The 11,671-nt window shown below is 50.1% G+C and overlaps 1 protein-coding gene across 1 annotated transcript in view; it reads right to left on the bottom strand.

Moving 5' to 3' along the window:
* APBB1 (amyloid beta precursor protein binding family B member 1) overlaps positions 1-11,432 on the bottom strand; it is a 68,693-nt gene extending 57,261 nt beyond the window's left edge. The window contains exons 1-2 of the mRNA XM_068132197.2: positions 11,382-11,432; positions 8,684-9,304 (exon numbers count right to left, since the gene is read on the bottom strand). Of these exons, the coding sequence (XP_067988298.2) occupies positions 8,684-9,304; positions 11,382-11,403 (643 nt within the window). The 5' untranslated portion in view covers positions 11,404-11,432. The remainder of the gene's footprint in view (positions 1-8,683; positions 9,305-11,381) is intronic.
* Positions 11,433-11,671: the final 239 nt, after the last annotated feature.

Raw genomic sequence — 11,671 nt, 5'->3', positions numbered from 1 at the left:
GCTCAAATTCTGACTATTTTTAACTCGATCGTATTTCACTCAAAGTTATGATTTGTATGTCTGTGTGTGTGTGTGTGTGTGTGTGTATGTTATTCGCATAACTCAAAAAGTATTCAACCGAATTGCATGAAATTTGGTGGGATGATTGGTTATTATACGGGACACATTTGATTAGATTTTGGGAGCAATCGGGTCAAAGGTCAAGGTCAAGGGCAAGTACAGAACAGTAGCTGCGGCGAAGGTATGCGCTCTACCGAGTGCCCGTTCTAGTTATTATTGGTTATTCTGCGCCTCCTGCCTCCGGAGCTGTGTAAAGATCAAAGGGCATCCCATAATTAGTCCATAAAGCATCCACACCACAGCCAATCATAGAATACCCCTGTTCAATAGTTATATCTTATTCTGTGTTTTAGGGTAAGGCTGTGTCTCCCATTAATAGAAGTACTCCATTGCACCAAGTGAAAGAGATAGATTCCCTTCATTCCCATTCCCAAAACCTCCATTCCCCCTTTTCGTCGATTAGAAACTACCTCCGCTCCAATTACCGCCATTGACCACGAGGCAGGGTCGGAGAAGAAAGGCGTGTCTCCACCTCGTCATAGAGGGGAGGAGTGAGCCAGCCCCACTCGACCAACCATGAGACAGGGGTTTGGCTAGAGAGGGCGGAGGAAGAGCGATCGGGGAGGTTCGCAAAGGTTGAGGGGCGGGGCCTATATAACCCAAGGCAGGGCGTGTCCAAAGGAGATGAGCTTTTACCGGCAGACGAAAGGGAGCCCAAGCCGTTGAGACGAGAGGAGGTCCAAGGCAGATGAGCTTTTACAGAGGAGAGATGAGTACAACGGAAAGAGCTGGGTCGTCAGAGCAAGAGCGCGTAGAGAGGTCCATGACAAGAGCTGAGTTGGTCGTCAGGGGTGGTCAGCCATTGCGTTCAGTGGTTGCGTTCAGTGGTTGCGTTCAGTGGTTGCGTTGAGTGGTTGCGTTGGAGAAAGAGTGGTTGGACAAACAAAAGAGAGAGGAGAGAACCCGTCACGCCAGACCCCCCACCAGCGCGTCGGCTCTGACCGTGATCCGACCCGAGATCCGACCCGTGATCCGACCCGTGATCCCGCGCACACGACAGGATCGGAGGCATCAGCGGCCGTCGAGGTCCAGCCCGACGTCCCGTGCGGGATCAAGCTCCAGCCAGCTCCGTGCCGTCCTCCCCCTCCAGCCACACACCTCCTTCCAGCCAATCCACTCTGCAATTCCCCGTGTGAGTCGTCTTTGTTTGTTCTGTCCTGGGTAGGTAATTAAGCTTGTATAAGGAATTCACTGTGTCACCTGCGTCTCGTGTCCCTGTACATAATCGTGACTGCTCCTTCTTGATTATATGTGTAAATAATAAATCCCATTACTCTTCTGTCCGTCTTCTCGTCTTATTCCTTTTCCTCTTTGCATTCGGTCGTTTTAGAGTTTTCCAGATTGGGCAGCTGCGGTGCGATACGGCCAAAGTTTGGGGTGAATCGGGTGAGTTGGGGAAGAATCGGGGGGGAACTGTTAGGTCGCGGTCATACCAACCGCTCGGTCAAAAATAACATCTTAACCGCGACAGTAACAATATATATATATATATATATATATATATATATATATATATATATATATATATTATATATATATATATATATACAGTCATCCCTCGCTATATCGCGGTTCACTTTTCGCGGATTCGGTACATCGCGGTTTTTTCTCGCTAGTATATGTAAAATTATATCGCGGATTTTTCGCTATATCGCGGGATTTTGCGGTATAAATGTATTTTTATATACTATTATTTTAAATATTTTTGTGGTAAAATAAGCATTTTCTAGCCTAAAAAATTAAAAAACGTAAAGAAATAAGAAAAATACAGTATTTAAAACATATTACAAGAAATAAAATACTGTACATAGTGTACAGTAGAAGGGTAGACAAAGAGTCGTGCGTATGGAAAACGCCAGTACATTCATCATCGTCATCACCTTCATCGTCATCAGTACTGCACAGCTAATTCATCATCATCTTCATCACGCAAGTTGTAGTATTGAAGAGCCGGGGCTCTTGCTTGATACGGACGAAATGACGGGCAAGACACAAACTCGTCCGAGAAGATATTTATTCTCAAAACCAACTCGGGAACACTGAAAAGCCCATTTATCGGGCTGCATTATAAAGCACAACCAGAAACCGAAAGCCACGCCTCTCAAGCGTGGCGTGCTTCGGTGAATCGGTGGTCACGTGATCAACAGGTGTAGCTGATTATACCCGCAAAGCGCGGCACGCTTTAGCGGTCACGTGACCAGCCACTCTCGCGCCGGGAATCCCCGCCGGTGACGTCACCGGCTGGAGCAAGGAGATTCTGATGCTGGTCTTGCTTGGGGAACCCATGGGTAGCTACAGTATCTTCAATGGTGAGTACCCATTAGAATTTTATATGTTGTTAAAATTACGTATGTTTAAGAGTGTAAAAAGTGTTTAAGAGTATAGGAAGTGTTTATAAGAGTATGGGAAAGGTTAATAAGAGTGTGGGGAGTTCATAATGCTTTAAAATATATATTAAAAAATAAAAAAAAATGGTCGCTACTTCGCGGATTTTCGTTTATCGCGGGGGGTTCTGGAACGTAACCCCCGCGATAAACGAGGGTTCACTGTATATATATTGTTACAGACGCGGTTGTGGATGTTGGTTTACCGAGCGGTTTGGTATGACCGCGTCTGCTCAGTTTACCCGATTATACTCGGACGTTGGCCGAGTCGCGCTATGCTAAATCAATTGAGGAAAAGGACACAACGGCTGGGATTAAATGACACGACACCAGGGGTACAGTTCTCAAGACCTCCGGAGGAGGATATAATATGGGATATGTTTAGATTACACCGACCAGAGGTACAGCACAGTAAGGTGGGCACTTAAACACGGTCTTATATTAGCCCCGACAGACCACAGATAAACAGGACAAAACTGACTCACACAGGGACTGATGGCAAGGAGGGGCAGGTAGTTGATAGCTCAAGGTGCACCTTGGCTCAGGGGCAGGATCCACACGGTCCGGTCCAGAGATGCGGGAGGTCTCTCTCAGCGTCAGCGTTAGGTGACGTTCTTTCTCCAAGCTGGGGGCGCATCTCACGTCACGTCCGGTAAGTGGCTGCGTATATCCGGCGGGGAGTGACACGCCCTCGGCTCGTTAGCTCCGCCCCAGATGGAATCGGCCCGTTGCTTCTTATTGGGTGCGGGGGTTACCGGGCTCCGCCCTTGACGAGGAGCTGACAGCCAGCCCCTTCGTGGTAACCCCGTGGGCGCACATGGCAATGGCGGCTAACCAAGCCGGTGTGAGGACGCACACTCCCCGCACCGCGGCCGCCCCCGCTGTGGTTGTAGTTGTTGTTGTTGTTATTGTTTCATGGGGAAGATGGGAGGAGGTATGGGGAGGTCCTAAACTCACTACTGGTGCCATACAATCACATTCTGGTGCAACGAAGAGTCAGAATTAATGGAAACGAGTCCTTAACTGACATAGACTAAGAATAACTAGCAAGATGTCCGAAAGTTGTCTACGTGAGATGCGGTGGACCTGGGCATGACATTTAATGGGGGAAAAAGGGGAAGGTCGGTTCTACAGAGTGTTATTTACAGGCAATGGGACTAGGGAATGGGGGATTGGGGATAGTTGGGGGGTATTGGGGAAATAGGGGAATATTTACAAGCGGATATGGATGGAGGCCAAATCCCATATCCGCAACAATATATATATATATTGTTGCGGTTTTGAGAACCCACACCGGTAACATCATTAAAGGTTGAAGGTTGCACCCCATAGGTAGGCCACAAGCAACACGTAGGTCACCTTAGGACGTTAGTTATTTCATAGTATGTGTTTAGATAAGGCCATGTCCAGTAGTTGCATCTGCATTGTGTAAAACAAATAAGAGTAGGCCCCATTCGTTCAATTTTGCAGCCTCCCTTCCATCGACGCCATTAAGCGCTAGCCAGTCTTTACTTCGCCCTCCCCCTTTAGGCTGCCAGCAGCCTTCGCGAACTCGTTGGGCTTCCGCTCAAACCAGCCCAAAGGCCACGAGGTAAGGCCCAAAAAGGGGGCAAAGCGCAAGGGTGGAGGTGCGGCCACGTCAAGGAGCCATCAAGGCGGAGCCGGTAAGCCTTCACCAGCCAATCAGGGCTCGAGTGACATCGCCTGACAGGGTGTGGCTACAGATTCGAGAGGGTTCGCTGGGCGTGGCGATATAACCCCTTGCGCGAGGCCCCCACCTGAGTTCTGAGAAGGGAGAGGCGCTCACAAAGTCTGTTGAACAGTTATGAGGAGAGAGAGAGGGCTTGAACATTGTACCCGAGTTATGAGCGAGGAGAGAGAGGGCTTGATCAAAGCTATGAGACAGGCGCTCGAGTCTCGACCTGATCGTAGTCGAGTCGTTACGAGAGGGAGAGACGCGCTGTGGCAAGCATTTTACAAAGGGCGGGCGCGCGGCACACGCTGCAGAGAACTGCAGCCTGAGAAGGACGTTGGTGAAGGGCGCTTGGATCGATCATAGTAATACCGGGAGCGCGTGTAAAGGTGCCGGTACACATATTACGTACGCCGTCTGATCGCCAGCTTACCTATCCCCCGCTATATAATTGTCCGTTTCGCGCCTACGCCACGGGGAGAGTTGCCTGCCGTATCCCACCATCTGCACGGTACGAGTCGGGGACCGGACGAGCTGTGGACCTTTGGACCCTCAACACCACCTTCTACGAACCCCGTGTGAGTGACCCTGAGAGTGAGTCTGAGAGTGAACGGGCCCGTGTCCAGGGAATAAGTTAAGACGGTTATTAAGGCTGCCCTGTGTACCTGCTTCTTCCTCTTCCCTGTACATTCTCTTCTTCTTTACCTCTTCTTATTTGTACAAAGTGTAATAAATTCCTTGTTCTTCCTGGTTTCTTCCTATTTCGATCGTCTTCGTCTTTTCTCAATTGGGTAAGCGTGGCACGATTAGTAACCGCTTATAATCGGGTTTAGTACCTGCTAACGGCCCGAATCGCGGCTTGCTTCGCGGCATGTCCAACTAACGCCGTGGTTCGGGCGGGAGTTATTTCCTCGTTCCGGTCAGCGTTAGTACTTAGGTAATAGGACCAAATTCGACCAACAACCCGATTTAACGCTGCCCGGGAAGGACGTTATAGCTCCCGGGATCGTGTCGGTCAGATAAAGGACAAGGGGATTAATCCCCCCTTGATAAGGGGAAGGCCGACGTTGGAGATCCGCAACAACATATATGTATATATATATATTGTTGCGGTTTTAGAACCCACACTCTTGTAAATAAATAACTCTTGTAAATATGACAGTAAAGGTTAAAGGTTGCACCCCTAGTTAGTCCACAAGCAACACGTAGGCCACCATAGGAACTCAGTTATTTCCTTATTATGTGTTTTAGTTAAGGCTGTGTTTCTAATAGTTGAATCTGCGTTGCATCAATCAAATAAGGAGTAGGCCCTTTTGTTCATTTTGCGACCTCTCTCCCAATTCTGTTACGCGCCTTGGTTAGCGTTCGCTCAGGCGCCGCCATTGACCATGCGGTCGGCTCAAGGAAAAAGGGGGCGGAGCGCCAAGAAGAAGGTGTGGCCACGTCAACTCACCATCAGGGCGTGGCCGGTAAGTCCCCACCAGCCAACCAGGGCTGATGTAAGATCACCGACGGGCGTGGCCTTTGTGGAGCGCATAGTGATCTTGGCTCGCGTTATAAAAGCGCGAGCGCAAAGCCCTTTGACCGACTTCTTTCGACGGGCTCCTTTTAAAAGAACTGCGCGGCGACGTCTCTGGCGAGAGAAGATATACGGCGGCGCTCTTGAACAGGATTCGCGTGCACATGGCAGTGGCGAAAGAACTATACATACGGCGGCGCTCATTGCAAACGCACTGTAAGAGAACCTTGGAGAGGGTGCGTTTGGCAAAGCCATTCATTTATTACATACGGAGCATCCCAGTCCCCCCGCTATATGTAAGGTCCGCTCGCGGGGGAACGATACGCGCGAAGCTGCCTGCCGGGTTTTCGCCCGCGGGACCAGAGCCTGGACCCCATCGCCTGGACCATCCACCTGGACCTTCCACTACCAGCTACAATCCCCGTGTGAGTGCGTATGTTTGTCTGGGATCATAAGTTAAGACTGTGTAGTTAAGACTGCCCTGTGTCCTGCTTCTTCCTCTTCCTTTTCTGTACATCCTTTCGTTTCCTCTTCTTTCTTTGTACATAATTAATAAACCCATCTTTGTTCTTCCTACCTTCTGGTTTCCCTAATCCGATCGCATCCGTCCTTTCTTTCAATTGCGTAACTGTGGCATGATTGGGAACCGCTATAATTGGGTTTAGTCATTGTTAACGGCCCGAGTCGCGGCTCGCTTCGCTCGGCGTATCCACCAACGCCGCGGCTCAGGCGGGGCTCATTTCCTCGCTTCCCGGAAGGCGCTGGTAATTAGGTAATAGGAACAATTCGGCATACCACCCTATTCAGCGCTGACCGGAAGTGACGTCATAGCTCCAGGACTTGGGACGGCCAGCTTAAAGGACAAGGGGATTAATCCCCCCTTGATAAGGGGAGAGCCGACCCCCGAGATCCGTAATAAGATATATATACAGCACAATATTTCAAAAAGTTGTAAATGGATTATGACAAAACTTGGTGGACGAGTTGGTTCGGTGGCAAGAACAAGCAAATTCGATTTTGGTTCAGCGAATTCAGATCCGGCCTTTCAATGGATACAAAACGTAAACTGTTCAGACTGGCGGAGGTTTGTGCTCCACCGAGTGCCGTTCTAGTTAACACTCTATTGTCCATGAGACATTTCAATACGACCTGAAACCAGTCTGCAAACACGAATGTCACTTACTTTTCAATGCCGATTCATCACAAACTGTTCAATTAAAAAATGCAGGCATGTTACAAAACAAACCAATGCAAAGGAAATATTTTATATCAATTCCTGCTCTTATTCTTCCGCCTGCCTAAAATTTTCAACAAACTATAAAGAATGCATCTTCGAAATTAGAGCAGTAATAATTTTCTAACTTTCATTTTTAAGAACCACCCTCATGGACGGGGTCACCACTCAATCACACGATGGAGGATACTGTATCAAAAGTGGCAGGAATCATGTGAATTGTTCAGGATATAACCACCTTTAGAGGCCATTTTTCCCCGCAAAGCGGGGGTTGGCCTTTTTCGGGAACCGTGGTTGTTGTTGTTTTTTTTGGTCCCCTTTTTGAAGCAATGTTTTACAGCCGGATGCCCTTCCTGACGCCAACCCTTTTTGCCGCCTTTAACGACAAACAGGGAATTACCAGTGAACTGGTACTCAATTAGCCGACCTCGGAAGGATGACAGGCTGAGTCAACCCCCCTGGCGTTAATTCAGCGATCGACCGGGATTCGAACCCAGGATCCTAGGATCCTAAGCCGGCACCCTAGCCGCTAGCCCAACACCAGGGTGAATTGTTCAGGATGCCGGCGATAACTCGCCTCTCAGGAACATCATGGGATCTTCAGGCTCAACCAATGAACAGTGCTCGCAGACAGGTCCTCCTGTGCGGCGTCATCCAGATTGACAGTGATTCCTCGCATTGCATGTGAAACACCAGGATGATAGTTTATAGCTCGGTCGGGATTCAAACCCGGGTTCGACAGCTCAAAAGCGAGTGCACATACCTCTAATCCATACTGGCAACTTGCATTTTAAAAAGAGCAATTTCATTAACGAACGATGATGGAAAATAAATATCACAATCAACAATGAGAAAATTCAGTAAAAACATCAACACAGTGCTACGAAAATAATAAATAAATAATAAAAATAAATAAATAAATCAAAGTCGTAGATTGATTAAAGCACGATCTCATGGAATCTCCTGCGATGAAGCTAACTCTGAGGGTCTTTCACTCACTCACAGCAGGCAGGTTGGTGGGTGGTCTTTCCATCTTCTACCGACTCCTCTCCGGCTCAGCCCCCCTCTCCCCCACCCCCCAGCTCTCTCTGTGCTCTGTCCCCCAAATATTCCTATAGGTGGCACAAGATCTGCCAGCAACCATCTCATGGTTAAACTGCCAAAATCAAGACTCTCTGCTCACCTTCACTCTTTCATTCCCCTTTACTCCCGCCTTTGGAACAAACTCCCCCACTCCCTTCAATCCCACTCCTCCCTCCAGGTCTTTAAACAGCTGTTCACCACCATCTCTTATCTTCCCCCATCCAAAACCTTGATCTTTTCTACCCCCGCTAATTCACCCCAGATCCACTTTTTTTGAATTCTGACTTCTTTCCTTTAAGTCCTAGCAATGTCCATGTGTTTTTTGTTTTTTTACCTCTCCCACCCCTCCCCCCTTCCCATGCTTCCTCCCCCCCAAGCCATCTCCCTCCCACAGATCTCCCGATGTCCCTGCTCTCAAATGTTGTACTTGTGTGCTTCCCCCTCTCTCCCCATCTTGTCTCCCGCTCCCTTTATTTTGTGTTACTTGTCCGTTTGTGTTTTTGTCATGAGCGTTAGCTCTCACACGAGCCTCGATCTTGTATACAAAAAAGCAAAACAAAAGCACAAAAGGCGCATACCTCTACTCATCATCAGATTAATCATGAAAACTATGGGAAGGGGTGTGGGGGTGGATCCACTGGCAGGAGTACCTGGATCATCTGGAGAACTACATCCTGCACTTCCCTGGGATAGCGTTGTCCAACTCGAGTCTTCGTCACTGCCAGCAGTATTCCTCATACCATAGAAACTTCGTGTCCTCCTCACCCCATCTACCGATACTTCTGCCCTTGACAACGCTGAGGTTGGTCGACTGCTCCAGTCATTGTCGTCTTGAACCTTTGGATTATCCGGATGCTCGGGCCCATCACTTTTGTCCCCTTTCATCATGGTTTCAACACCTGCGTAATTTTCATCCCAAGCATCATCGACACCCTCCGAGAATAGAGACCGTCGTTCATCACTTCCCAAGCACTTCTTCGTCTTGAGGCTCTTGTTTCGGTTTTGATCCTCGTTGCAGTCCATCGACGTGACACCTTGCGGCTGCACGAAGGACTGGGCAGTCTTACCGATGGATGAGTGGCACTTGCGATTGGGTTGGGAGAGCACCTGGGCAGCATCGACCTCCAAGAAGTCATTGTGTGAAAGAGGAAGTTTCAGAAACGTGGGAGGACTGGCGGGGCTGTTGCGGTTAGCAGCATCCGAAGCACCACTGTGCACAGAAACACGTCCTGCCATGAAGCTGTGAGGGGTCCCGGGGTCCGTGAATGATCCTAAGGGATTGGAAAGGAATGATATTGTATCCCACTTCAAACGTATTGGAGGTTGACTGGTATTTTAATAATAACTGGTGTCTTACAACGTTACCACATTGGTTAGGGGTCGTGAAGAGCACAGAAATATTCACGATAAAACACATTCGTTGTTAAAAAGTTGTTTGGGATCCCCAATCCATGCACGGACAGAGTGAGATTCACTGCCCACACACGGATAGAACAGGTAAAGAAGGGGGTGGAGGAATGGAGAGATCCAGCATCCATACATGAATGAAGGGGAGAGGGGGTGGAGGAGAAGGTCCAGCACCCACACATATATATATATATATATATATATATATATATGGGTGGTCCAGCATGCATACATGAATGAAGAAGGGAAACCAGCATCGGCACACAGAGGATGGGGTCCACAAACCGTACACTGACAAAGGTGGGGGTACAGCATGGGTACATGGTACTCTGATGGGGTAGGGGTCCAGCATGAGTTCAGTAGATGGATTGAGGAGAGTCCAGCATCCGCAGAGGCCATGGGGGTGCAGCGCACATGCACGGAGGACATGGGGGTGCAGCGCACATGCACGGAGGACATGGGGGTGCAGCGCACATGCACGGAGGACATGGGGGTGCACCGCCCATGCAAGGAGGACATTGGGTGCAACGCACATGCACGGAGGACATGGGGGTGCAGCGCACATGCACGGAGGACATGGGGCCCATGCAGCCCCCATGCAAGGACGACATTGGGTGCACCACACATGCACAGAGGACATTGGGGTGCAGCGCCCATGCACGGAGGACATGGGGGTGCAGCGCCCATGCACGGAGGACATTGGGTGCACCGCACATGCACAGAGGACATGGGGGTGCACCGCCCGGCGCCCATGCAAGGAGGACATTCGGTGCACCGCCCATGCACGGAGGACATTTGGTGACAAAGCACGAAGGATTGGGTGCACCGCCCATGCAAGGAGGACATTGGGTGGACCGCCCATGCAAGGAGGACATTGGGTGCACCGCCCATGCAAGGAGGACATTGGGTGCACCGCCCATGCAAGGAGGACATTGGGTGCACCGCCCATGCAAGGAGGACATTGGGTGCACCGCCCATGCAAGGAGGACATTCGGTGCATTGCCAATGCACGGAGGACATGGGGGTGCATCGCCCATGCACGGAGGACATGGGGGTGCACCGCCCATGCAAGGAGGACATTCGGTGCATCGCCAATGCACGGAGGACATGGGGGTGCATCGCCCATGCACGGAGGACATGGGGGTGCATCGCCCATGCAAGGAGGACATGTGGGTGCATCGCCCATGCAAGGAGGACATTGGGTGCTCAGGAGGACACTCCTGGAGGACACTCATCCCCCGCACACACACGCACATGCACAGAGGACATGGGGGTGCATCGCCCATGCACGGAGGACATGGGGGTGCACCGCACATGCACAGAGGACATGGGGGTGCATCGCCCATGCAAGGAGGACATGGGGTGCACCGCCCATGCAAGGAGGACATGGGGTGCACCGCCCATGCAAGGAGGACATGGGGTGCACCGCCCATGCAAGGAGGACATGGGGTGCATCGCCCATGCACGGAGGACATGGGGGTGCATCGCCATGCACGGAGGACATGTGGGTGCATTGCCCATGCACGGATGACATTGACATGTGGGTGCATCGCCCATGGACGGAGGGTGGGGCTCCCTGCCAGTGCACGGAAGGAGAGGAGGATGGAAAGGGGGGGGGGGGGCTATCGTTCTTGCACCGGTCACATTGGGGTGAGGGGTCCCGGGTCCTCCACTTAGGTATGGAGCGATTAGACTTAGAGTGAGGGATTCCCCAACCACAACTCCCCCGCTCCCCTCTCCGAAACACCGATCAAGACATCCGAATAACACGTACAGGCCCCAGTAAGAAGCCGACAACTGTTCGGTACAAAATCTCGGCCCTTCCGTGACTTGTCCGAATCCGCCCCTCCGGATCATCAAAACACTACTCGTCCCCCAATGGAAATCAATGACATAGCGAATTGTATTCCCGTTTCAGCTTCTCCCTCACAGCACACTTACCGTTAACGTCGCTTCGAACCATCGCCCTGCGGGCGCTTCCGGTCCACGATCGTGGGAGGGGATTGCGAATCGGGATGGGAATTGTAACCCTGGAATTAAACCTTAAACGTATTGTATTGTAACAGAATTGTTATATAATTAAACCTTAAAGAGGTTTATATCGACAAATTAATTTGATTAATATTAGAAGGTACCCGCTGAAAATTTCATGTTCGCTAAATTAATGTAAAATTTGACGTGAACAATATTATATTATACAAAGAATCCATGATAATTAAATAACGCCCATC

Source organism: Myxine glutinosa, chromosome 12, assembly GCF_964187855.1.
Source record: "Myxine glutinosa chromosome 12, kmMyxGlut1.1, whole genome shotgun sequence".
Lineage (NCBI taxonomy): Eukaryota > Metazoa > Chordata > Myxini > Myxiniformes > Myxinidae > Myxine > Myxine glutinosa.
The sequence above is the reverse complement of the archived record's forward strand: the minus strand, read 5'-3'. Positions and strand labels throughout refer to the sequence as shown.